This window comes from Leptidea sinapis, chromosome 34, assembly GCF_905404315.1.
Source record: "Leptidea sinapis chromosome 34, ilLepSina1.1, whole genome shotgun sequence".
NCBI classification, from domain to species: Eukaryota; Metazoa; Arthropoda; class Insecta; order Lepidoptera; family Pieridae; genus Leptidea; species Leptidea sinapis.
In genome coordinates this window covers 7656388-7684379 of record NC_066298.1, presented here as the reverse complement: position 1 = coordinate 7684379, position 27992 = coordinate 7656388, and the positions used below count along the sequence as shown (strand labels likewise).

At 34.1% G+C, this 27992-nt stretch overlaps 2 protein-coding genes across 2 annotated transcripts; one reads left to right on the top strand and one right to left on the bottom strand.

Annotated features, from left to right (window-relative positions):
* Nucleotides 1-122: 122 nt before the first annotated feature.
* LOC126975106 (sorting nexin-12) lies at nucleotides 123-12031 on the bottom strand. Its single transcript, XM_050822932.1, has 4 exons — nucleotides 11733-12031; nucleotides 11491-11586; nucleotides 10835-10937; nucleotides 123-4300 (listed from the first exon to the last, which is right to left on the bottom strand). Exons 1-4 carry the CDS (start codon nucleotides 11904-11906, stop codon nucleotides 4173-4175), a joined length of 501 nt encoding a protein of 166 aa, XP_050678889.1. The 5' UTR covers nucleotides 11907-12031; the 3' UTR covers nucleotides 123-4172.
* Nucleotides 12032-12332: 301 nt separating this feature from the next.
* LOC126975061 (pre-mRNA-splicing factor Slu7) lies at nucleotides 12333-26993 on the top strand. Its single transcript, XM_050822864.1, has 12 exons — nucleotides 12333-12706; nucleotides 13097-13251; nucleotides 13954-14046; nucleotides 14158-14347; nucleotides 15582-15664; nucleotides 16376-16521; nucleotides 18212-18395; nucleotides 19861-20006; nucleotides 21412-21517; nucleotides 22835-22916; nucleotides 25454-25620; nucleotides 26588-26993. Exons 1-12 carry the CDS (start codon nucleotides 12538-12540, stop codon nucleotides 26759-26761), a joined length of 1695 nt encoding a protein of 564 aa, XP_050678821.1. The 5' UTR covers nucleotides 12333-12537; the 3' UTR covers nucleotides 26762-26993.
* The last annotated feature ends 999 nt before the right edge of the window (nucleotides 26994-27992 follow it).

Below are 27992 nucleotides of genomic sequence, written 5' to 3'. Positions count from 1 at the left end.
TTCATATAGTAGGTTCACATTCCAGATGCCCCTCACCGATCACTATTTAATTGTTCACAATCTTCAAGACTTTAATCGGTTCTTTATCGCCAAACCAAACAAATGTAAAATAAAAGCAAATATTATGATACCATTGCAAATTTATTTCATTACCCTAACACGATGTACATGATCTATTATATTACAATATAACAGAAATACACAAATATACCTATATATATGTATATATAGATATAAATGATTTAGTAACATTATTCAAATACATAACGTTTATGACAAAAATAAAATACTTATTAACAGAGGCTTTCTGTGAATAGTTTTAAAAAACATGTAAACATAAGTGGCCACGTTGATAATTTGAGGAGAGGAGTAAATTTTGTTTTGATAATTTTATACAATAAATGGAGACATTACCTATGAATGATTTTTCCAACCGACTAAATTCTCTTGTGTATTCGTGTAACACCATTTATCCACCACTTGTGAACTGATTTTGAATAATACCATCCCTAAGGGTGGATAAATGGGGATTATATTTCATAATACATGTAGGTAAATCTCCAAATATTCCCTTTTTGTGAACACATTTTAATGTTACCATGTTTTTTATATGTTTTAAAAGAATTTAACTTTTTAATTATTAATAAGTTATTAAGCAAATAGAATAATAACCTAAATGTGTTTAGTGGAGATAATTTCTTTAATGGCGACAAACGGGAGAGTGTTTCGCCTAATAAGCGAGTACACTGCCCTATAACGAGCGATCTAAGGACTGGTTTAGATGGAGTTATTACGCTGCTATCACTGTATAATATGCATGGGAATTATTGCTACTTTCAATGCATTCTCATTGAATGTAATAAAAAAAATCGAAATAATTTCTCATGTGAATTTTCCTAGCAATAAATATTCCAAAAAATCGCAAAGTTCACAAGTCGTCGCACGCCACGACCGAATGACTGTTCTGTCAACTGGCGACAGTAATTTAATATTTTTTCATTAAACGCTTAAAGGCTTTGCATGTATCCACAACATTGAAGTAAATACAGACGGTGCGGCAACGGCGCCACGCCCTTGTGAAGATGAGTTGGCAACGTCGCTTGTAGACAGTCTATGCAGCGGTGATACCGTCTATACGTACAATACGCAGATAAGCTTCGCCAGCCTTTCTAAACAATTATATTAAATTAATTTACTTGTTCTTTGAACGTAAAATATGAATTAAGCCTTTCAAAAAAATAAATCAATTCATATTATAGATTCTTAAATTATAAAAATAGCACTGGTAATCTACAATGAATACTAAACACTAAACTAAATGACAAATATTTGGCAGACTACCTAGTTTCTTGCTCTGTTTAGTACAATTGTCCAAAAATAATCGATCGAAAGCCTTTTACAACTTCTCTCACAAAATATTTTTGAGATGAAATTACTTATTCGATATAAGTAGATGTATTTTTTTTACGATTTTATTTTATATTATTCGTGTTAGATCATAAATATATTATTTTAATAAATACGATATCTTGAGTGCTCGTGCAATTTCTCTAATATAATAGATATAAAGCAATTCATCTTAGATTATAATGAAAATACAGTACAAATATTGATTGTAGAGATGTTTCCTATTTAATATTAATATATTTCTTTAAAATCACATTTTACATGATAATAGCACACTGGCAAATATACAATAAAAAAAAGATACACAGATTTCATAGACCGAATCATCCAGCATCATACTATTTCAAAAATAGCCCCTTTTGAATGCAATGTATTTGACGGTTAAAATAATATGGCGCCGTAAGTAATAGAATCGATAAATATACGATTATTGATTGTTTAAATAAAATAATTTATCTGTGAACATTACTTCGATTATATTTCGCTAGAAATCAATGTCTTTAAATAAACTACAGGCTAACTAGTAGCATAAACGATCAAAAAAAAAAAAAAATTGATTTATTTTAAAACTAGATTACACAAAAAAATAAAAGATCATAATAGCAAGTCGACGATAACTTCTACTTCATAATTTTAACAATAACGTATAGTATTAATACAATTAACTCTAAATAATCTGGAAGTTATAAATAATATTGACAAATCTTAAAACAATTACACATCGGTCGCGGAGCAAAATAATGTCGGTTGTTGACCCTGCCACCTTGCGGTAATATTTATATGGTAGATATATATTCAATGTTCTCACAGGAGCGAATATTTATTACTATGTTCGTATTATTTTGTAGGTGAATATCAATCTTTTTATGTAATCTCTAATCAACATAAACTCACATTTCTTTCTCACTTATTAAGGAACTTTTCCATGTGGATTAGCTCGCAGTAGGTTCAATGTCCGATATTATGTTTGCTGCGCGTCGAATATCAAATCCCAACAGTCTTTTATTTGGCTAAATTCAGTTTTCATGCATAACAATATTGTTTTAACTAAATACTAATTAATAACAGTATATTAGTATTAACAGGACAATTTTTTTATCAGTTAGTATTACTGTATGTACGAGTAGGCTAAAACTGCATCCGAAAAAAAAATTGTTTCAGTAAATATAATAAATTAGATGGATAAACCTAATACCCATGTAATCTTTCCAATATTCATTTTTAAATTACTAACGGCCGTTCCCAATATACTATCTACAGATAGAGATAAATTACTACCTTCTACTGTCAGTAATTAGCTGTCAACAATCTGAAGCTGTCCCAATATGTCATTCTTAACTCCTTATATTGGGACGCGTGAAATGCAATTTCCATACAAACTTCTATCGCTGGTAAGCTATACGTCGTCCCGTACGCGTGTACGGATAAGGTGAGTTACCGTCGTTAAGTTTATTGGGACAGAAAAGTCGATGATAGTTACGATTTTTGCCTCAAGTAAGAGATAGAATGAATATTGGGAACGGCCGTAAGAATGCTTTTACGAGATATTACAGTGTAAGCAAGCCAAATTTAGCCAAACGCTGGCATTCAGAAATGACAAAATAAAACTAAACATGATTAAACAATACTAACAAGTAGGTATATTACTCAAAAAAAGCTATCTTATTTTATATCTTTGTTCTAACTTACATTCCTGACATCCGACCAATCTACTCAGACACCCATTATTTGCTCCAAAACGTAATTCAAACGAATAATTTCGAAACTCCGAAACTCAAACGACTCAGTTGATTTAACCAATAGGTCGTAGCAAACAATATGGGCTTCTATAATATGATTACAAGCAAAAATTTAGGTCTGATCTTAAGTGAACAAAATGGATGATGTCAAAAATCTTTAATTTAGAATGTAAAATAAAAAACAGTCCTTAATTTCATTTTCAATACTTATGAGAAACAAAAATGACAAAATTTATTACTATAAAATTTTCCACTATACTTTAAAGCATTCACCGTTTTTGTCTGTTGTAAAATTTTCAATGCCGATGTAACACAATCTCAGATATGGAAGTGATTACATATATATGTGGAATGAACTGAGTGTATCTCACTGTAATATTGATATAAAACCCAAGTCCAATTATCACTGTATTTGTATTGGGACGGTCAATTGTAAAGTACTTCTCCACTAAATCAATCCACTATAGACTACATCAACTTTTAATATAATCTACTGCAAAACCAGTTGCAACATTACATTACCTAGCTACATTTTTAGCAGTAATTAATTCATTTGCACGTAATTCCAGAAAAACGTTCCAAATCACAATCATGTCGAATTTGAGTTAGAACACAAAACTGGTCACGTGATTCATATCAACGGACTGACAAAAAATGGCAGCCCTACTGTCTACTACTTTTTAAATGACTACTACTCTTTTAAATGACATCATGACTTAGTAGCCCAACCCACGTGTACGGAATACACTAATATTTATTAAACTTTAAACACGAATTCCTTAAAGTGTGATGTTTGTGGCTTTGAATGTTTTTCAGGAACTACATCCATTAAAATGTAAAGTTTCGATACTTTCTAGTGCAACTTTTATAGAGTTTTGACATTTGTAAAATATTTGATGATAGCACAAACAGTTGAGTGTTTCGGTGATATTTAAATAACACATATTATGAGCAAATTGGCTAAGTATACAATAAATAACAAATTTAACGGAGAATCACTTTACAACACAATGTAATAAGGTTGAGTTATGTGCTTCTTATTTTTCCAGGCACATAGTTTTTGTCAATTGTAGAATCTTGGAGGAACATGTGTAGGCAACGCTCGTTTTGAGCTAGTGGATGGCCCGCTATTTTGTTAATGAATACTTCTAAACCTGAAAATAAAATATAATATTAATTAATTTCACGAGTCCGCAAGGATGCCGAGATAGTTACTTAGCAACGACATTACTTTAGCAACAAACGTATTTATTATTGTTCAATATTCATTATGCTTCATTGTGTGTCTTCTACCGCATTTATCACGGGGAGTGTTCCGAAGAGCTGTTTAACCTGATTCCTGCCGCCGAATTCCACCTTCGCACGACACGCCACAAGTTAGGATTTCATCCCCACCATCTGGATGTGTGGCGGTCCTCCACAGTGCAAGTGCAGTTTCAAGGAGCTTTCTCCCTCGTACTACAAAGCTATGGAATGAGCTTCCTTGTGCGGTGTTTCCGGGACAATACGACATGGGTACCTTCAAAAAAAGCGCGTACACCTTCCTTAAAGGCCGGCAACGCTCTTGTGATTACTCTGGTGTTGCAAGAGAATGTGGGCGGCGGTGATCACTTAACACCAGGTGACCCGTACGTTTGTCCTCCTATTCCATAAAAAAAAATATATTACGTCTCATTAGAACGTTACGGTGATGTAACTGTTGTTGTTTTAACGTCTGTATCTAACAACACAACACCTCTAGAATATTTACACTTTGAAGTATGAACGGTAGGTGTTTTTCCACATCGAATAAACACACACGTAATGTAATAAAGGACTAATTAAAGTAGCTACAATGACAAACAAACCTACAACATGCTTGCCTGAAAAAATATGAGAAAGTCGGAGAAAATTGGAGCGAATGGTTTTAAACTTCGCGGATTCTTAGTATTCTCTTATTAGGCTCTGATGCTAGAAATGAGTTTTCCTGAATGTTGCAATACAAATGCACCTATAACTTATAAGTAATAGATTCCGGGACGCCGCCGATTATTGACAAATATAATAGCTATAAACGGCAAATTGCACTGTTTGTGCAGGAATTTGACTACGGAAAAATAAATCCTTCATAACTGACACATAATTCGGGTCAAGCATCGTTTCGAGTCGATCTAAGCAACAAGCCCAACAAAAAAAAAATTATTGAATTAGGCGTTACTTTGCGGAAATCCATAATTAAACAAATGATTTAAGTTTTCTTTAGTGTTAATTCCGCCAATATTTTATATATACATTCCGCCAAAATCTGGCATTTGGCGAGACAACACGTCCTGAGGATGCCCGTGCAGAGGCGAAACACGAGTCGAATTGTTTTGAAAACAAATATTGGCGGAATTAACACTAAAGAAAACTTAAATCATTTGTATAACAAGCCCAACGTTTAAACAATTGTCAGAAACATCACAGCGCTACACCAGACTGTTAGATTTGTGAAATGCTTTGAAGTGTGAGATATGACGTAATATCTACTTCATACAGCGCCGGCGGATAAGCACGGTGACGTCCGCGAACTATGCTTTTTGCAGTAATATGAAGCTTTGAATGGCCTGTTTATTGTCAGTGATTGCCCAACCTCATCAGCAGAAGCGGAGTTTATTGACGTTTTCAAAGACGACTCGCGAAAAGAAAATATTTAACTCTATTCCTATGTCCCATATCAGTTATATAAAATAACAAGCACTCGAGAGAGAGATATACGAATCCGAAAGAACATGTCCAAATAAAAATGAAATATTGAAATGATTTTATGAATTTATCAAAAGCCACTCAAAATTATACATTTTAGAGCAAAGTACAGAAGATCAAAATTTTGTTGTTTTCTTGAAAAAATGTAGAAGAAGAACTGCTATAGCAGACTTCGTCCGTTGATTCTTAGTATATGGTCCCGGTGCCTTACACTCTAAATGAAGATCAACTCGCGAATTAACATACAAAATTACATTGTATAGTCTCTACCTTGGCCAGTGGGAGGCTCCTTTGCACAGGATGCCGGCTAGTTTATGGGTACAATAACGGCGCCTATTTCTGCCGTGAAGCAGCAATGTGTAAGCATTACTGTGTTTCGGTCTGAAATTACTGGGCAAATGAGACTTAACATCTTATGTCTCACGGTGACGAGCGCAGTTGCAGTGCCGCTCAGAATTTTTGGGGTTTTTCAAGAATCCTGAGCGGCACTGCATTGTAATGGGCATGGCGTATCAATTACCAACGTCTTGCCTCTTATTTTCATTAAAAAAAAGAGTCTGCGAGTCTATTAGTGTGCCTATATAAAAGCCTTTAAGTAGTTTTGCATTTATGACGTTTAGACAGACATTGTTTTTTATATATCTCTCATATAATGATTTATGTGCAAAGACATTTGAGTCTCAGTCTAACAACTAGCAATTAAATATCAAATGAACAAAAAAATTGTGTACATTAACATTAATGAATTTTAATTTATTACAAGTGCTCAATAACTTGGTTCATGCGAAACCCAGATCAATGAAGGTCATTGAAATATTGGCCGCTAATTGTCTTTGTGCGTTTCTGAGGTTTCTCCATCGCAAAATTGTTACATAAGATCATAACAAGATGATGTTATATTATGTATTTATAGACTTTTAATTTTATCTAAGCTCTAAGCGAGAAATACTTGGATTCACCCTGCGCGACCGATTACACAATGAACGGATCTGCAGTAGGGCTAAAGTAAACAAACGTCAGGGCCATCGTAACGAGTAAAGGGCAGGACCAATTATTTTTTTGTTTATTTGGAGAAAAAAACAGAACAATTATCTAAAATCTAGGTACAAATAAGTGGCTTAAAATATATAATAGTAAAACAATTGTTCCTTACAAATTTCTCACTACGACTTAAAGTTTATAATGTGACAAGTACAGTTTAATCAACTAAATATTACTGAAAACGAACATTAAAAAAAAGACTAATGTTACAGAATTTATGAGCTTCATTTTAGATCATGTATTGCAGTAATTCTCTTGTTCATTACATTTTTAAATTGTGCTAAATTAATTATATTAAAATCTATATCAATATCAACAGAGACAAAGTTTTAATTGAATGAATTCATAATGGGATCATATTGATGGAATAGACAAGATTCGCTTAAGGCGACACTAAATGCCAGCGACCTTGAGCGATATGAGTTCACGGCGCCAGTCCGCCATCTATGTAACAAAGCAAATATTTTCAAAATTCTTGGGTGGAAAACAGTTTATATGCTTACAATCCTCGTTATTCACTACTAATCTGAATAAATGAACCTACACAAAAAAGTACAAGCTATAAGAATAACTTTTCTAAGAGAAGTACCAAAAAATGCGTCACGCCATGCCAAAAAACTTGTTTAACTTCAATGAAAAGTGGTAGTTCAAAAAGGCTCGGCAGTGTTAACTATAACCAACAGCAAGCATTAGCAACCTACAAATAAGACTTAAGGATATGTGTAACAGGATTAAGTAGTGTTCATAGCTCGAAATGCTATACTTTCACCACAAAACTTGTCTAAAAACACCATGTTTGCGTGTTTTCTACAATTAAGTACGTAAGAGTGCTTACTCTTCGCCCCAAGAAGAGTACTTGAATTGATTAAACCATAGCGGACAGACTGCGTGGCAGATCACCGCGGCATGATGGACGACATGCGATCACACAGAGGTCAATAGATGATAAGGCAGGCACAATATCACAGGCTATTGGTGAATAGGAAAGAGGCCGCCATCAAAATCATAAATATTATGTCATTGTACTCTTCATTGTCAGTACATTTATGAAAATTTAATATACGTTCACAAAAATCGTCACCCTTTTGCTCTTAGTAGTGATTTTCATTATTATAACACTAGAAATAAGGGACTGCTTGTGACAAATCTAGTAGGCTTCAGAAGATACATAATAGCTTTAAGGGTAAATGTATACACTATTATAATAGTGTCCCAGCCACTGTTCAGGCATTATCATAAATAAATTTAAATGTTTTATTAAAAAATGGCTCTGTCGTTAATCCTATTACTCCACAGCTGAATATCTAAGTGATCGGACAGCCTGGGACTAGATTATGATTATCTTGTAGCAATAGCAATGACAGTAAAATATTGTATATTTTATTAAACAGAGCGCAAAAAAAGAATGCTGGGAGTTTGCACCGCTTCTTCTCTCTCAGAGCGCCATTTGTTTCCGAAGCGGTAGTAGTATCTAGTATATTAGAAATGACATCAAAAAGTATTCTAAAGGAATCAATTTTGAGAAAATAAATGCCTTTATTGCCTTTTTATCCAATATTGGATCACAAAAAGGCCCTAATGATAATTATGATTTAAGCCACCCTACCGACTCACTCCGCAAAATCAATTAAAGAAATAGGAACCTCAGATCACACAGCACTATTTAATTAAGTCCCAGCAGTACATTTTTATTCACCCAGAAGTTGCCTCTTTCTTTTGCGTGACTCTTAACTCGTCTGACGACGCGGACGTTAGGGTTGTCTTCTTTACCTAAAACGGTAGGTACCTACGTTACCTACGTACCTACTAGATAAGGTCACATTAGAAAAATAGCTTAGTTTTTTCTATAAAATAAATATGTTGTAATCGTAATTTTAAATCAATATTCTTTGATTGTCAAACCTACTTTAGTTGTAGATAGTATGTATATCTTGGAAGACAACAACATGTTTAAAATAGGTGATTTTTCCTTCAAAAAGTAGGAACTATTTAAATAGGTTGGTAGTTTCATGCGACGTTGAACACAACCACGACACTAGCTAGACTTGCACATGTCCTCTTAGGTTTAAATTTAAAATAACAAATTACTTTTTTGCTGTCAGCTCTTGATCTAAGAACGAAACACAACCATAGAACCTACTAAGTACATGTAATAAGTAATTAGCTATTATAAATGGTAATATTATAATAATCACTTTAAATTTGATTGTTTTGAGTGTCTTTAGGAAGCTTAATTAATTTGAATTTGGATCTCAATGACCTTGATGCTTTGCTTTTTAATGTTTGATGATTTTTTAAATATTGGTCGGATCTGTGAAGTAAGTGACACCAAAGCTTTACATGTTTCACTACTCACTCATGAGTCTTTAATTAACTAACTGACATAGATACGGCGCGACTTGTATACTTTAGTTACTTCCATAGTATTGTCCTATGGTATATTGCTGTGGGGCAGCGCTACCAATATTAATACAATATTTGTGCTGCAGAAGAGGGCTATTCGCGCTATTTATAACCTAGCCCCTAAGGAATCATTGAGAGCAAAATTCAAAGAAATTAACATCTTGACTGTTGCTTCTCAATATATACTTGATAATGTAATGTATCTTCATAGGCATATAAGTGAATTTGCCAGAAACTGTCATAACCATAATGTTAACACCAGGAACAGACATAAGCTTATAATGCCTACTACGCGACTAAGTCGAGTTAACAAGTCTTTTGTGGGCGATGTATATGCTTTTAAAACAGGATCCCAGAAAATGTTCAAAACAAAAGTATTACATTATTCAAAAGAATTATTAAAAAACGTTTGTGTGGTAAAGGTTACTATAACATAAATGACTTTCTTAATGATACCACAGATAAGGAATGGAGTGATCGCCCTCAGGCTATTAAATAATAAGTTTAATTGTACAATATTACTTTGTTAATGTTACTTGAATTGTAAAACATATTTTTGATGAAAAAAAAGCCCGCTGAGTTTGTTGCGCCCATTCTTCTCAGGCCTGAGGCATTCATTTTGGAATGGGTGGTAGTTTTTTGACTTTCAATAAGTGATTTCACATCCTATTTTGAATAAAAATATTTGAATTTGAATTTACTGGATAGCCTGTCTGTAGAGGCTGCCACGTGTACTAATGATTTTGATAACTACATCGGGAGTGAGATGTGCCTGTAAAAGGAAGCTTATGAGCAAATCCTATGAAACTAACATGGTTTTTTTTAAAGTTATCCTTTTCATTCTACATTTGCAAAAAATCATAAGAGTGAATTTGTTTTTGATATACCTACAGACCAAATGAAATAAGAGTTGATCAAGTTTCCAAGATTTATACATAAAAGTTTTTTGGAGTTATTTTTATTTTGGTGTGCTAAAGAAGAATAGCTTCTTTACCATACATATAATTTTTTTATTCATTCATTTAAAGTCAGATCATGAGACTGTTTCAGTTGTTTTCTGAACACACATTAACAAACATATATTTATTCACCCAGAGGTGTGAGATTACTAGCTGACAGCATCAACATACTCGAATCCCTGTCATTCATGGTAATAGTGACCTGCCCCTTTTTTAATACACTCCTAATCTGCTTGTGGAATGTATTCCATTTCATTCCAAGTTGACATTTTTAAAAAAATCCATTCACACTTCATAATATGCATATTTGAGAACACCACTTTGAGAACACCCTTTTCAATAACTGGCACTACATATTGTTTAGCTCCAAAGGGTTTTTGAATTGCCCATGACCATTTTTATATCTATTTTTCGAGTCACTGTAAAGAGCTTTTTAAATCTGCTTGTAAATAGTATACAAAGAAAATGTTACCACATTCACTTTATTCACACTTCATTCGGGTCAGTTATGTTTATCTTCTTATAGTTACAAATTGCAACCCTAAAATAATATAACCTTACCTTTTCTTCGATCTTCTATAAATTCTTCTTCAAAGATTCCATCATCTCCCCGAAAAGGTAATTGTCTTTTAAGGGCTTTTCCAGGCAATGGTGGTACAACAATCTGCAACAATGATTAAACATATTCAAGTATGATGTAAAAAAATATTTAAGTGAATAAGAACAGTATTTTCAATGATTACAAAAGTATCACATGGTAAAGTGATACATCCTGCCCCTTACAAAGCATAGGCACTAAGGATTCTGGAATCTTGATTTAACAAAAATTTCTGAGTGGGCATCACATTTGTGAAAGTATCATTAGCCCATTAATTTTGTTAGCTATGGATCCCATCAAATGAAATATTATATGGTTCATACACTTCTGCTTGATGGCAGAAAAGGTGTCTCTGTGGTACCATGCCAGTCTCCTATGGAAAAAAGCCTCCCACTGCTACTCATTAAAAAAATAATTTCTGTAAAATATTTGTAATAATAACTGAATTATTACATTGTAAGGTAAAAAATTATATTTTAATATTAAGTCCCATGCTGAGTAGTATAATAATATACATTATTAAATAATAGCATAATAATTAAGAAAAAGAACAAAGCTTAACTGTGAGTCATTAAACTATATTGTTACTGATAACAATGTCCCTATCATTGAAGCTTACCTTACTGTCTCTTTCCAATTCATTTCGTAGCCATTCAAAATCACTGTACCGCCGCCTCACGCTCGATTCTTTCACTTTAAACACAGGAAGATTTGTCTGGAAACAGGAAATTGCTTAAATGACTACCGAACGCTCAAATATTAACGACAGTTGACTCACAAAACGCCCACTTTACCGAACATCCATACATAATGCTGTGTGCAGATTTCATGCAGTAACGTGGTAGAAATTAAAATACTTACCCTCATGCGTACTTCATAGTCTGTATAACGTTTTTTACCATCTCCCACAGTTGTAACTGGGTTCACCACGTCGATTTCTAAGAAATTCGCGGGGGCAGCGTATGCATCATCTAATGTCTGTTTTTTAACGTTTAACCGTCTGGTTGCATCGGCTGTCGTATCCTCAGCCATCATTTCGATAATATAAGACACAATTTAACAATCAAAATGTTAGTGTATCACCAGGTAATCAACAAATTACTTTTTTTAATTCATGAGACATGAGTCTTTATGAATTATGATTAGGATTGTTGTCAGTTAGTGCTCTGAGTACGACATTGACATTGTATAATTGTGACATGTTACATTGCCAATTGCCAAATACCAAGTTGACGTTATGGCTCCTTAGAATCTTCGTTATCACTTATCATACCTACATGGTCAATATTTGACGTTTCAAAAGTCATTCTAAAGTTGAATAGGGAAGAGTAAAGAAAAACAAGGATAGAGTGGAGGTCTAACCTACATAAAGATGGTTTTTCTTGTAATCGAGTATATTGAAAAATGAATAAATTATTCTTCTTTTTTTGTATTTAAGTTGGAGCCTGATGGATCGGAAAAAAAAACCAAATACTTTATATGGAAAAGTACTCTGTGGTCAATTCTTATTGAAAAAAAAAAAGTTCTGACTGAAGTTTTCATTTGTAAATAATAAATATTGTGGAAATATGCATGTGTAAAACTTAATTTTTCTCATGTTTTCAATTTTCATCGTTAGTTTGAAGCGTGAAACATTGTTTTAACTGTTATTTTTAATACATAAACCATGACGACTACAACCAAAGCAGCTGTTTCCCAAATATTGCGTCACAAAGACGATTTAGGTGATGAAGATGATGAACCCAAGAAAAAATCAAGAGAAGATTGGCGTAAAGCTAAAGAATTAGAGGAAGCACGAAAAGCTGGTACTGCACCAGCTGCTGTTGACGAGACTGGTAAGATGAGAAATAATAATAATGTAACTAAATACTAAACTAGTGGTCTTTAAATACCATAATTGATTATTGTTTTAAAAACAACATCATTTGTATAGAATATAGTTTTGTTAGATTGTATCTGATAAATCAAATAACAAATGAAATTAAATTATCAAACTATATTTGTGAATATGTTGGTAAATTTTCTTAGTATAAAATAGTTACTTCAATTTAAAACTTTCAACAATAACCTTGCTTTTCTCTTATTTCAGCAACATATTATTTATTATGATATTGTTTATTTTATATGTATCTCAAGTGTCATACAAATAAACTTACAATAATTTATTATATTTGTTGTTTTTACATAAAATGTTCAAGAATAATTATATCTGAATAAATTAACAGGTAAAGATATAAACCCTCATATACCCCAGTACATTTCCTCGGCACCATGGTATTATGGTACATCCGGCCCTACATTGAAACATCAGAGACCACAGGCAGATCGGGAAGGGGATTTTACAAAACTCGATACCTATTATAATAAAGGTGTTGATACTGTAAGTATTATTTTATATTAAATATATTTTTTTATTTGACAGGTTTATCTAATTCATCTTAGTTACAAAATACATGAAAATCATACATTGTGAAACAATTATTTCAAGAAACTCATCTCAAAATAAAAATGAAAAAAGAAAGATAGAACACATGCAAAGATATACAAGAGCAGACTCAGTAGGAAAAAGATGTACTTTTGATGAAATAGCAACTTTAGGTTGAGCTGGCTACTAAAACTTATTTTCAGATCAGAACAGGAGGACAAACAAAAGTCCGTGTCACCTGATGTTAAATGATCACCTCCACCCACATTCTCTTGCAATATGTGAAGGTGTACCTATAGAAGTACCAAAATATACTAGTCTATAGCAGAGTGCCGCTCACCTGATATGGGTTTACAGTGACAGTTCATTATACATTGTACTAAATCATAGGTTCTCAATGTGGGCGATAACGCCCCCTGATGGGCGTTTGAGCCTTTGGGGGGGGCAGTAGAAGACCTAGAGAAAATTAGGGGGCATTGAGATGGCGCAGATGGGGCGTGGGTAGATTAAAAATATAGTCTAAAAAGGCAAAAAAATATACGAAAATACTCTAGAAAAAAAACATATTCTCAAAGTGAGCAAAATAAGGTTGAGAAACTATTTACTAAATCAACTCAATTAGAATCAGAGATATAAATTTAAATATTTTTCTTCCAGACTAAAGTAGTTACAAAGTATAGGAAAGGTGCTTGTGAGAACTGTGGGGCAATAACACACAAGAAAAAAGATTGTCTTGAGAGACCACGAAAGGTTAGTTAATGTTGTTTTAAGAAATGTTGAAAGACAAAATAAAATAAAAACATTTAAAGACTAAATTACAGAATTATCTATTACAATTATAAATATTGATAATAATTGCAGATAGGTGCGAAATTCAGTAATGCTGGTATAGCCCCTGATGAATTTAACCAACCAAATTTAAATCTTAGTTATGATGGTAAACGCGACCGTTGGAACGGCTATGATCCTTCAGAGCACAAGGCCATCATTGAAGAGTATCAAAAAGTTGAAGATGCCAAGAGGGAAATGAGAGCTAAGAAATTGGAGGAAGGTGAATATTTTTAATTTGTATTAACTTTAAGAAATATTTTTAATGAAGATATTCACTCATTTTGATTTTGCGCTTTTCGTATTCTATATAGAAAATATAAAAATTGTGTGTAAAAATTATTTCGATACTTCAATTGGTATCCGAGATATGGAATTGTAATACATATATTGACGACTTGTATAGCCGAGTGGTTAGCGATCCTACCTACTAAGCTAGAGGTCCCGGGTTCGAATCCCGGTAGGTGCATGCATTTATATGATGAATATGGATGTTTGTTTCCGAGTCATGGATGTTTAAATGTATTTATGTATGTTTATATGAATTTATGTATGTTTAAGTAAGTATATTGTATTACATATATCATTGTCTTGTAACCCATAACACAGGCTATATATGCTTAACTTGGGGCAGGATAATTTGTGTAAAAAGTGTGTTAATATTATATTATATATATCGGTTACGCATGGTGCGAGTTTCGACCGGCCGGTACTCGCTATGTGTGACGTCATAAGTCAACACTCGCGCAATACTTTGCGCGCTCCGTTACAGGTCACTGGGGCAAATTATGTTTGAAATGTTTAATTATATATTATTTATAAGAAGTCTATATATAAGAAAGTCATGTAGTGTGCTGAAATGTAAAAGGAGTGAGTGTTGACCACAGTGGCTGCGCGCCCGCGCGACATTCAAATATTTATGGGAACTTAAGATGTGAGTAAAATCTAAACTAATTGGTATTTTGCAATGAAACAAAGACCATTGTATTTATATATATCTAAACATTGTTGAGACAGTTTCAAGAGATGTCACATACCCATTAACATTCTTCATTGTCGTGAATTGATAGTGGCGACAATAAATTGAAAACATAACCCCCAAATAAATCTCTTGTACACAAAAAATTGCTATGACAATTTTACTTTACTAACAATCACAATTTGATACTTCTATACAACTTTATTTAATTTGATTACCAGATCCATCAATAGCAAATAGCCAGGTTTTCCCAGTTTCCTGGATTCCCCCCCCCACAAACCTCATGTATTAGTTTTTTAAGCATAATAAAGTTTTATTCCTCAATACGTAGATAGGGTTGTAGAAATAAGTTTTCTGATACCTACATATATAAGGCTTAATTGTAAATTGCTTTAATAAGTAGATTTAAGTAATTTTGTTACAATTTAATACCAAATATAGAAATTTTGAATTTGAAATTTTTTTTTTTGATTACCAGATCCAACAGCTACCGAGGAAGATGATAATGAAGGGGAAGATGAAGACAAATATGTTGATGAAGTGGACATGCCTGGAACAAAAGTAAGTTGGCATGTGCCATGTGTGTGTATTGTACACACACATACATAATTATTATGTCTAGATATTTCTCTATTTAACTACACAGAGTAAACCTTCTTGATAGTACAATAAGTAGTGTTTTACGAAAAGTAACAATGACACACACACACGCACACCTAAAGAGACACACACACACACACAGACATCCTGTTTGTATAATATTTTTCTTTTGTTACATTATATTTTTAAGACTTAATTTGTGATCCCTAGTTTTTGGAACTGTTGATTTTAATTGATATGAGCGTGGCCTTCTGGCACAGGTGTTTCTCACTTAATAGAAGGTCACATCCACTATTATGTTTGTACCATTTTTGAAACTGAAATAAATATTTTTATTTCATAGAGTCTCTTGCTGTTAGACAACCAATAAAAACAGGCCAGGTTTAATACTTTAGTGTGCGTGACAAGCTCGGCTTACACCCGCGATTTGTATGACACTCTGTTCATGTACATGAATTGCTCAAAATAGACGTTAACTCTACACTCAATTATTTTCGACATTTTCACAGCTGTTGTGTGTCTATCTAGATGTATAAATGATCTGAGATATTACAGGTTAAGTTATGAAATTGCTGTTGCTTGTTTGTGAGTTACGAGTTTTCTATTTCTTAAGTTACAATTGTAAGTTTTCATAAGCAAAAATTTAAATATTTATAACTTAATATGTTACAGGTCGACTCAAAACAACGTATCACAGTACGCAACCTGCGTATTCGCGAAGACACTGCTAAATACCTGCGCAATTTGGACATCAACTCTGCCTACTATGATCCTAAAACTCGAGCCATGAGAGACAACCCTAACCCAGAGGCCACAGAGTAAGTGTAGTGTCTTGTCTGGATATGCTAACAAATACATTAATTCAAACAGAAAAATAAATATACGTTAAATTTGTAACCAATATTTATGAACGACGCGGACTCGAACCCTCGACCTCGGAATCCGTCCGACCGCTAGAGAGCGCTAAATTGGAAAGCCAATTTAGCGAATTGATGTTGGAACGCTAAAAGTTATTCTCATCGATGCATAGTATACGAACATAGATGACGTTGGTACTGACAAATAATAAATAAAGTGAAATATTGTACAAAGTGTCTTTCTAACGATAAAAACGTGGCTACAAATTATTTTAGACAAACAACTGCATTAATTTATTAATCTTTTATTTGTGCGACATAAGTTTGAAATGGGTTATCTCACGGAAAAGATAAAACAAATTTATAAAATATATAATAAACTAAATTTAGAAGATGCTCATAGCTTTGTAGAATCTTGATGGAATCTTTTGATTAAACTTGCCTGATCAGTTTAATGTATTATTTTTTTAGTACGAGTAGCCAATTTTAAGGGGATGGATTAGTAAATTCGACTTAATTTTCGGAATGTTCCCCGAAATAAGTATTAAGCATTTTCTAAATTACTCCGCGTTAATTTAAATGTCGAATAGAATAAAAAGTAAACAAAATGCATCAGGTAACGAAATTCGGCCTGACGACTGATGTCTAAAAATACGCGTACTCTCGATAATTAATAAATCAGTCGTCAGCTGATCGCGTTCGCGAGAGGTCACTGACACATCGTCCGCGTGGCGCCTACTAATGGCCTCCAAGATTGATTTATTATTATAATAGCTGACCCGACAGATAGTTCTGTATATAATAAATAAAATAATGTTTTTATATGAATTTGTCAATAATATATCATAACATCAAAAATTACTTCGTAAAATATGCACCCTGCTGTCGTAATGAAATTGTTTCACAGCAGTACTGTCAAACCGTGCGTCAATAAATTCTCTCATAGAAATTATGTATGGACACATCAAAGGAAAAAAAAAATTGTTGTTTTTATTTAAGTTAGCAGCATTTTCCTATTTATGCAGCTTTTAAACCTTCCCTGGACTTCCACAAAGAATTCAAGACCTAAATTGGCCGAATCGGTCCAGCCGTTCTCGAGTTTTAGCGAGACTAACGGACAGCAATTCATTTTATATATATAGATGAGGATGACGTTAATTCAAAAGAGCTAGACATTACTTCAAGCGAGAACGCTTATAGAAATAAAGCGCAGATTCAGCCACATGCAGTATTGCCCTTGTCTCTGGTCTGGTGCTCCCTAGTACCAGAAGAACCATACTTCACTGGCAATACAGAGCTCCTCGACGCGTGGAGGACTCCATTGCTTGGCGTTTCTTAGAGACATCGCTCCGTTGTGTGGCCTCTAACGCATTTATGGTGGAATGTTCCGAAGAACTGTTTCACTCGATTGTTGCCAGTGACGGATAAGATCTATCGTAGCACCCGCCACACTTAATGTCAACCTCACCGTACGGATATGGTCATTACTCCCCAGTGCGGTTTTCATGCGACTATTTTACTAGTACAAACAAATGATGTAATATACTTCAGCGTTTGTCAATTCTTCCAGGACGATACGACATGGGTGCCTTCAAAAATTAACTGGCTAAAGTCAGTATTTCTATTTAACAGTATATTATTGTAAATACAGATCAGACTATGCTGGTGAGAACTTCGTCCGTTTCACCGGTGACACAAGAAACCACGCCGCTGCACAAATGTTCGCGTGGGAGGCGCAGGCGAAGGGGCTGGATGTCCATCTCTTGGCCGAACCGACGAAGCTGCAACTGCTGCAGAACCAGTACCAACAGCAAAAGGAGCAGCTTAAGACGCAGGTATCATTCAAACTAGTAGAAACAGCTTGAGACTAAGATCACTTTCTTATGGACTAGCAACACCAATTGAGTCAGTCACAGGTTTTGCCTGTCTTTTTTAGAATCACAGGACAATAGCTGGCCTCTTAAGTACGCACATTTTTTTTTAAATAACCAATATCATATTATTGTGTTGGAAACACGAGAAAGTTCTTTCTAAAAATTTTTTTGGAATAGTTAACACGATTGTGAAGGATTGTACACTATAATCGGGGTCATGTGATGGTCAGTGATCAATGCTACCCACAGTGAAATGAAATAAAAAAAATTATGTTGACTTATAAAAGCATTAAAAGGCATTTACCTTCTCAAAATTGATTCCTTCAGAATTCTTTTTGATGTCATTTCTAATATATTGGATACTACTACCGCTTCGGTAACAAATGGCGCTCTGAGAGAGAAGAAGCGGCGCAAGAAACTCTCCCAGCATTTTTTTTGCGCTCTTTTCAATAAAAATATACAATATTGTACAGTCATTTCTATCATAATCAGCTGTGGAGTAATAGGATTTAGGACAGAGCCATTTTTTAATAAAACATTTAAATTTATTTATAGATAATGCCTTGGACAGCTAGCCTGAAATTAAAAATTATAAGCGTCTGCGACGCAATAGGTAGAACCGCTGACTTCGCCCGCCACGAACTAATATGTTATCGCTTATCGAATTAATATGTATGTTAATTTGCCGCTTTATAAGGTTGGTTGGTTCTAAAAGACACATGAACAAAGTGACTTACCCTTAAGGCGACACTAAATGCCAGCGACCTTGAGCTTTATGAGTTCACGGCTTCCGGCCCGCCATCTATGTAACAAAGCCAATATTTTCAAAATTCTAGCGTAGAAAACAGTTTATATGCTTACAATCCTCGTTATTCACTACTAATCTGAATAAATGAACCTACACAAAAAAGTACAAGCTATAAGAATAACTATTCTGAGAGAAGTACCAAAAAAATGCGTCACGCCATGCCAAAAAACTTGTTTAACTTCAAAGAAAAGTGGTAGTTCAAAAAGGCTCGGCAGTGTTAACTATAACCAACAGCAAGCATTAGCAACCTAAAAATAAGACTTAAGGATATGTGTAACAGGATTAAATAGTGTTCATAGCTCGAAAGGCTATACTTTCACCACAAAACTTGTCTAAAAACACCATGTTTGCGTGTTTTCTGCTTTCTCTTCGCCTTAATAGAGTGTTAATGGACACATTCTTAGTTTAATTTATCTAGCAGTTAAAGTTAAAGTAGAATTACTTGTTATTCTAAGATGAGGCTAGATTGTAATGCAGGTGGGGCAACATTATAATTATTATATTCCCTAAATGAAAAATTTAATAAGGTTGGTAATAACTTACTTATGATTTCTCTGGTGCTACCACAGAGTATTGGTTGTGGTATGGGTTTGAAAAATATTTGTAATATGTTTTCAGGTGAAACAATCTGTGCTAGACAAGTATGGTGGGGAAGAACACTTGAAGGTCCCACCCCGGGAGCTGCTACTGGCGCAGACTGAGGTGTTCACGCAGTACAACAGAGACGGAACTCTGGTCACACCCGCAGAGAAACATTGGATTAAGTAAGTGTGTTATTATTAAGAGAAAAATTAAAGAAATAAGCATTTTGACTGTTGCATCTCTATGTATTCTTGTAAATGTTCTATATGTTCATAAGCACATTGAGGAATTTGCTAGAAACTGCGACAGTCATAATGTTAACACGAGGAACAAATATAAACTTCTTATGCCTACTACTCGGTTGAGTCGAGTTAGTAAGTCTTTTATTGGGTGATGCATATGCTTTAACAACATGATTCCAGAAAATGTATTACTAAGTTCAAAAGAATTGTTAAAAACGTTTGTGTGGTAACTATAACGTAAATTATATTCTTAATGATTGGGAGTGGAGCGAACAGGCTATTTAATTATAAATTTTAGTGTAAATATATTTTAAAAAAAAAAATATACTTGCAATTTCAGAATAGGGTATAATATTATCACTTATGCCTCACACCTGAGAAAACGGGCGTAAGAAACTCAGTGGGTTTTTTTTTATATAAAAATATGGTTGGAAAATTGTACAATTAATTTATTGTTTAATAGCCTGAGGGCGGTCGCTCCATTTCCAATCTATGTTTTGATTAAGAAAGTCTTTTATGTTTTAGTAACCTTTACCACAAAAACGTTTTTTAGCAATTCTTTTGTATTTCGTAATACATTTGCTTCGAACATTTTCCGGATTCTTGTCAGAAAAAGTATATATACATCACTCCACAAAAGACCTACTAACTCGGCTTACCCGGGTAATAGGCATTATAAATTTATATTTGTTCCTGGTGTTAACACTATGGGTTCTTGCAAGATGATGACAAAATATGCACCGGTCCGGCTGCAGCGAAACTATTCTAGGCCTATGATGTCATGCAGATGACATCGTGCAGGCGGTGGGGAGAAACTGAATCGATCAGGGCAAGGGTAGGGAAAAATGGAAAATGTTGGGGGAGGTCTATACCCAAAATGGGGTCCATAACCAAAATTATATAAGAAAAAGTAATTAATTTGGTCACTTTAAATAAAACTACCACTAGCATTTGATTGTAAAATAGGGTTATGTAATAAATGGCTTATTATTATGAGGATACAGACGTATATCGGAAAAAGCAAGAGTTTTGATTGATTCACTCTTTTTTATTGTAGGGATTGATTTATTCTGTATATGGAACCACTCCAGGTACATAATTTAGAATTAAAATTTTTATAAATGTTTTTTGAACCTCATCTAAGTTCAACGTCTGTGGACTATAGAATGTTAACACTTTAGAAGTAGTCTCTGCGTGCCCCTTTTAGATAGCAATAGTTTTGATAGGAGTAGTCTTAGCTGTTATCTCTACACCTTATACCGCATATATCAGATATATTAACTTATTTTTTTCAGAAAAAGATTTGTAACTATATTTTTTAAATTGATGCTTATTTATTTTGTAGAAGCAAATATGAAGAGGATGTGCTCATAAACAACCACACGAGCGTGTGGGGCTCCTACTGGAAGGACGGGCAGTGGGGATACAAGTGTTGTCATTCTTTTATAAAGGTATAGTTGTTGATAAAAATTGGTAATTTTAAATAAGTCATATTAGCTATATTGGGTGCTCATGTCAAACATATATTCCTATTACCAAAGAATATATAATAGTAAAAGTATGGAAGTCTCACTCTGCGAAAACAATTAAAGAAATAGGGACTCTCGCGGTCATACAATAAGGTGTAATTCAGATCGCACAGCGACAATTTTGTTCACCTTCTTAGGCAATTTTAGGCAACTTCTGCCTCTCTTTCTATCGTGTGACTCTTACCTCTTCTGACGACATTAGGGTTGTCTTCTTTACTGAAAACTGTACCAGCCTAGTATAAGATCAACTTATAAAAAGTATGTCATCGTAATTTCGTCACTGCTCGCTCGTGAGTCCCTACTGGTTGGCCTACTCTGTAGAGGCCGCCGCACGTACATACGTACCTACTTATTTAGATACCTCCACAGGGAGTGAGACAGGCCTGCTATAACTACGATGGTATGGTTTTAAAGTAAACAAATCCTCATGACCATTTTCAAAAATGTCACGTGGAAATGTGAAAAACCATTTATTTGTCCTTTTATTAGACTACCGATACTGAGTTTTTATTCATTGAAGTTTAATTATTTATTAAATAATGAGGACAAATAAATAAGTGAAGCAGTACCTATGCTCTTGCTCCAAGCTAAATTCAAATTACGAAATTAGTTTGCATATAGTTGGGTAGGTTACCTCAAAGCAATGGGATTATGTTTTTTCTTATGGCCACTTCTTTTAAAACTTCAAAACAAACAAGGGAAAAAATGTAATCCATACAGCCTAGCTCTCAACTTCCGTCAATAATACTAATTCTGAAGACTTAAATAAATAATAATTGACGACCCCTATAGCCATGTGGTTGGTGACCCTGTCTACTAAGCTAGAGGTCCCGGGTTCGAATCCCGGTAGGTGCAATCATTTATATGATGAATATGAATGATTGTTTCCGAGTCATGGATGTTTATTTGTATTTATGTAAGTATATTAAATATATCGTTATGTTGTACTCAAAGTACAGGCTGTGCCTAGTTTGGGGCAAGATTCCTTAAAGGATTGTGGGCGGCGGTGATCACTTAACACCAGGTGACCTGTACACTCGTTTGTTTGTTTGACCTCCTATTCCATAAAAAAAAAGATGATATGTGTTAGATACAATATTATTTTAAGAAGAAAAGCTCATTGTTTTACGGGTCGACGTAAATTTGTCAGTTATGTTCGAGATTCTGCCATTCTTCTTTTCATAATAATACCTAGATGAATATTAAGCGTACATTACTTTATATTTTTTTTTGTATCAGATGTCGTATTGCGTGGGCGAAGCGGGCAAGAATGTCGTGTTGGACGTACAGGAAACCACACAACAAGTTGAACATAAAACAAGTACGTAAAATAGATAGTATATGGGTATTTGACTAATTTGATTTTACATTTTAATTGATCTCTTACCTTAGTTATACCGAATAATAATATTATGTGTAATATTTATATAATTGGTGTTTTAACAAATTTTAAGATCTTCTAAATCGTGTTTAAAATTATGCTTTTTTTTTAAATGAAAATACGGGACAAGACGAGCAGGACGTTCAGGTGTTGGTAATTGATACGCCCTGCCCATACAATACAGCTGCGCTCGTCACCTTGAGACATTCGATGTTAAGTCTCATTTGCCCAGAAATTTCATTAGCTACGGCGCCCTTCAGACCGAAACACAGTAGTGCTTACACTTTACCGCTTCACGGCAGAAATAGGCGCCGTTGTGGTACCCATAATCTAGCCGGCATCCTGTGCAAAAGAGCCTCACACTGGTGAGAACAAAAATACAGCCATTACCTGTCTTCAACTTAACTCGCTAAACTTGACACTAGCTTAATGGTTACCTAACCATATAGGTTTTTATATGCCTACTTCCAAAGCCTTTTTTTTTATAAGAAGTAACGAGGCGATGCAATATGTTCACCCAATGACACAGAATACCATTACTTATTTATGGTGTATGTGGATGATGCAGCTACTGTACTCAATAACTTTTGTATTAATTTACATTTACTTTTTTGACTTACTCGTGTAAGACATTGACTATTTGACGTTTGAGTGTGTTTGTTGCATCTTTTTACATTTTACATATTATATTGTAATTGAAATGATTTGTAAATCGATGTAAATGTAAATCTTGATAGAGTGGCAATGAGTTTCTTGCTACTTCTTCTCATTAGCTCAACCCTTTACGAAGTAGCGGTAGATTCAATAAGAAAAATATTTCATTTTTTTTGACATTCATAAGTGTCATTTCCGTGACCTACGTGAGTAAACTGATTTTGATTTGATTTGATTTGAATTGTAGAACATACGCCTGCCCATTGCAATGTATTTGGTTTTCCAATGATCCTAAGCGGCATCACAATTGCACTCAAAACCTTGCGACAGTAATTTCACCAGTTTTTTTTATGGAAAAGGAGTACAAACGAGTGTAAGTGTCAACCTGGAAGCCTACGCGCATAATCGACAACGATATATTTGGAACGAAGCGATAATAACCCGAATATATCGGACATACCCTACTCTAATAAATGTTCGTATTCCATATCGTTTATCGTAACAACATCGTAACCATAGACTAATATTTTGATTTTTTTACGATGTTAGAGTGAATGAATTATGCGCAAACTATGAATAATCTCTGCTATGTCGCTGCTAATTGTCAAAAGTCAAAACATAGCTTAGGCGCTTAGGACCATGCCAGACTCTGCACCACTAATTTGCATCATTTACACAAAATGTAAATATTCAAAAAATATGTACTTAATGAATATAATATGACCATTTAAAATTGAATAAATAATACAAAACTTGCGGATAATAAAATGTAAAAAAAGGTAACTCAACCCTTCTCGTCGACTTCCTATTTATCAGGCGACCATTTGCATTACTTTCTACGCATAAACGATTAACAAAATGACTTAAATTACTTGGTTGTAAATAAATCCTGTTGAATAGTAAATCACATATAATTATTTTAATTTTATTTATTAAGTATGTATATTGTATAGCAAATATATCTATACAACTTGAAACGATAATAGCAACGACAGCTTATAAGGTGTCGTTGAGATTATCGTAAAAATTACGTTTGATTGTTTGTCGAATTCGAATATTCGTCTCTGACATTTTCAACTAAGAGTAGGGCTAGGGTCCTAAGACCGATAATATCGAAAAATGTTTCGTTCGTACAATCATCGCATCGACATTGATTACGATGTAACTAAGAGTAGGATTCGACACGACTAATGCTATATCGAATATCGATTTTAGGAGTAGGCCCCCTGGTGTTAAGTTATCACCGCCGCCCTCATTCTCTTGCAACACCAGAGGAATGACAGGAGCGTTGGCTTTAAGGAAGGTGTACACGCTTTTATTGAAGGTACCCATGTAGTATCGTCCCGGAAACACCGCGCAAGAAAGTTCATCCCACAGCTTTGTACTACATGGAAGAAAGCTCCTTGAAAACCGCACTGTGGAGAAACGCCACACACTCAGTTGTTGGGGATGATATCCTATTTTGTGGCGTGGAGTGCGAAGGTGGAATTCGGCGACAGGAATCAGGTGAAACAGCTCTTCGGAACACTCTTCATGATAGATGCGGTAAAGGACACCTTAATGAAGCACCCTCGCTACGCAACGCCAAGTGATCTAGCCGTTCACAGAGCACTGTGTCTCCGACAACCCCGGCTGCTGTAGTGTCCATCGAAACGTACCACACACAGAGCTTGCACTTACACTGCTGCGAACAGAAAAAGGCGCATAATAAAGATAGGGCCTCAATATACGAACAAGAATGTCATCCTATAATGGTTGTTTTTCTAGATGTAAAACCTAATGAATTGTCGCATGTATCAGGTATTATTTTTGTGTATTTTTAGTTTCAGAAAAATCTCAAAAATCCACATCAGAGAGCAGTTCCTCTGATTCAGAAGTTGATACTCGCACAAAGACGGAAAGGAGTAAAAAGAAGAAGAAGAACAAAAAGAAGTCTAAGAAAAAGAAGAAGAAAGAGGAAAAGAAGACTGAGGAGGATAAGTTGAAAAAGGTAAAGTTTGTATTTTGTACACAAATTGTAATTTTTCAACATGAATCGTAATTAGTGGTATTAGAGACCAATATGTACAATCAAGAGAGGTAGGTAATGGCAGATAAGAAAAATTTTAAGTGGCTTGGCCATGTGGAGGGGATGGATGAAAGTAGATTGAATGTAAAAATTTATAAGACAAGTGTTGGAAAAGGTAAGGTCGCCTCGGGCGTACATGTATGTATAGTTAATAATGCCAAGATTAAGAGAAAATGTGCGAAGGCTTTGATTAGATAGGAAGAAGCTAATCAAATATATCAAATTCATGGTTAATGGAGATCCGTGATCTCTGGCTACCCCTTTTTTATGACAGTGAGGCGAGACGAGCAGGACGTTCAGCTGATGCCGCTCAGGATTTTTGAAAAACCCAGAAATTCTCAATGGCACTACAAAGAGTAATTGCCCTCGTCATGTTGAGACATAAGAGATGTTAAAGTCTCATTTGCCCAGTAATTTCACTAGCTATGACGCCTTTCAGACCGAAACACAATAACCCTTTGGGATACAGGGGCTATAAATAGGTAAAGTTTGTGAAGTTGTAGGGGGTAATCTCTGGATGTACTGAACTGATTTAGAAAATTCTGTTGGCAATAGAACGACGCATTATCTGTGAGTGTTATAGGCTATATTATATTAACCCGAAAAATTAGGACTTTCGTGGTAGTCGGATTTGCAGATTCGGAGAAAAAACGGTCAAAGGAAAACGTTTCTAACGAACACTGCTTTAACAATAAGAGATATATGATTGTTTTGCATGTATGTATGAGGCAGCATGGGAACACTAATAATATCATTACACTTCTATTAAGGACAATATGATACAGTAGTATACATTAAATTTAGAATTATAATTCATTCATTTTATTATTCAACAAGTAAGCTACTATCAACTGTAAATATACTATCACTAATTTTGAAACTCTTACAGGCATTAGAAATGGAAGAAAAGCAGCAAAAACATGCAGAATACCTCTTATCTCAGGATGAAAGAAAGAGATCTTATAACAGCATGTACGATGTGAAGGCTCCAACTGAAGAAGAACTAGAGGCCTATATGATGAAACGGAAACGAGACGACGATCCCATGAATCAGTTTATGTGAAGCTTTGGATGTAAAATAATATTTTGCCACATAATATATATGTAATTATTTACCCCCTTATTCATAATGGTCCGCTAACTTAAAATAGCTGCTACAGAGTGTTATTTTTCATTCTGACATAGGTCAATAGAAGAAGACAAAGTAAGAATTAGCAATGCTTTAAGTTAGCAGACTATTATGAATAAGGGGGTTAATTGATAAATGTAAAATAAAAATATTATCTTAAGCAAAATGTGGTTTCTGTTACATAATTAAATACTTATAGGGAAAAACATAGCTTCTAGTGCCATTTATTTTTTAATCACAAGTGGTCAGCCAATGTCGTAATTTTGAAACAAGCCGTGATACGAAAACAGTCAGCCGAGCTTGGCATTAGATCTATAGTACAAAGAGGATGTAAATACTACGTAATAACAGGCTCCCTTAGTAAAATTTAGTTTAGTATGAAACGTTTGAAATAGTAGTAATTACAGTATCGCGATTGGCCCCGAAGTATTGCGGCTAAGTTTGAAAGCGAACAGTTGCGTAGAACGTAGTAGATTTCCGCTATCTCCTATTTTTACAAAATTATAGCTGTCATCTATCAATAACTGCACGTTTCATACAATAGAGTGAATCGCTTTATTCTTAGAGCTTCGCGAAGCTGCCTTAGTTAATTTTAATATTAAACCACCAGTTTACAGTCAGGGCTAATAGTATATTCTATATGATAAATAGCAATCTGAAAATTCAATCAAATTATGAAACTAAATTTCTTCTCAACGCAATCTACTCCATGATATATTTAATTAAAATTCAAACCATTAATTTCCCGATCATAAGTGATAAACTTATCAATTTAAATTTCGACTCGTTTTCCTTAATTACGACTAATTAGTTAAATGTCAGAGTTCTGTTTTAGTTTCTATATGAATCATATTATATTGTAAGTATTAGTTCTTTATTTATATTAACAGCAATTCATCTCATGCTCTAAGTTATAAAATTCTGTTGGCAAAATCAGGTGATTCCAAATCTCATAACGCCGGTCCTTATTTTATACAGAATTTTATATACATTTAGATCTATATAAAATTCTGTATTAAAATCTTTGACGCTCCATTTCTTAAGTTCCCGCATAAACTAAAGAACAAGCTGGCGTCTTAAGAGACGTATATATAAGTATCACGCCTCTGTTTGAGTTTTAGTTTGACTAAATTCACGTTATAAGATCCCATTTATTTATATAGCT

Coding starts and splice junctions, on each gene's coding strand:
- LOC126975106 (XM_050822932.1), bottom strand. CDS start 11,906: ATGATGGCTGAGGATACGACAGCCGATGCAACCAGACGGTTAAACGTT. Junction 11,587..11,732: donor ACTATGAAGTACGCATGAGG/GTAAGTATTTTA, acceptor TCCTGTTTCCAG/ACAAATCTTCCTGTGTTTAA. Junction 4,301..10,834: donor TATAGAAGATCGAAGAAAAG/GTAAGGTTATAT, acceptor TTTTATTTTCAG/GTTTAGAAGTATTCATTAAC.
- LOC126975061 (XM_050822864.1), top strand. CDS start 12,538: ATGACGACTACAACCAAAGCAGCTGTTTCCCAAATATTGCGTCACAAA. Junction 14,047..14,157: donor GTCTTGAGAGACCACGAAAG/GTTAGTTAATGT, acceptor TAATAATTGCAG/ATAGGTGCGAAATTCAGTAA. Junction 14,348..15,581: donor AGCTAAGAAATTGGAGGAAG/GTGAATATTTTT, acceptor TTTGATTACCAG/ATCCAACAGCTACCGAGGAA.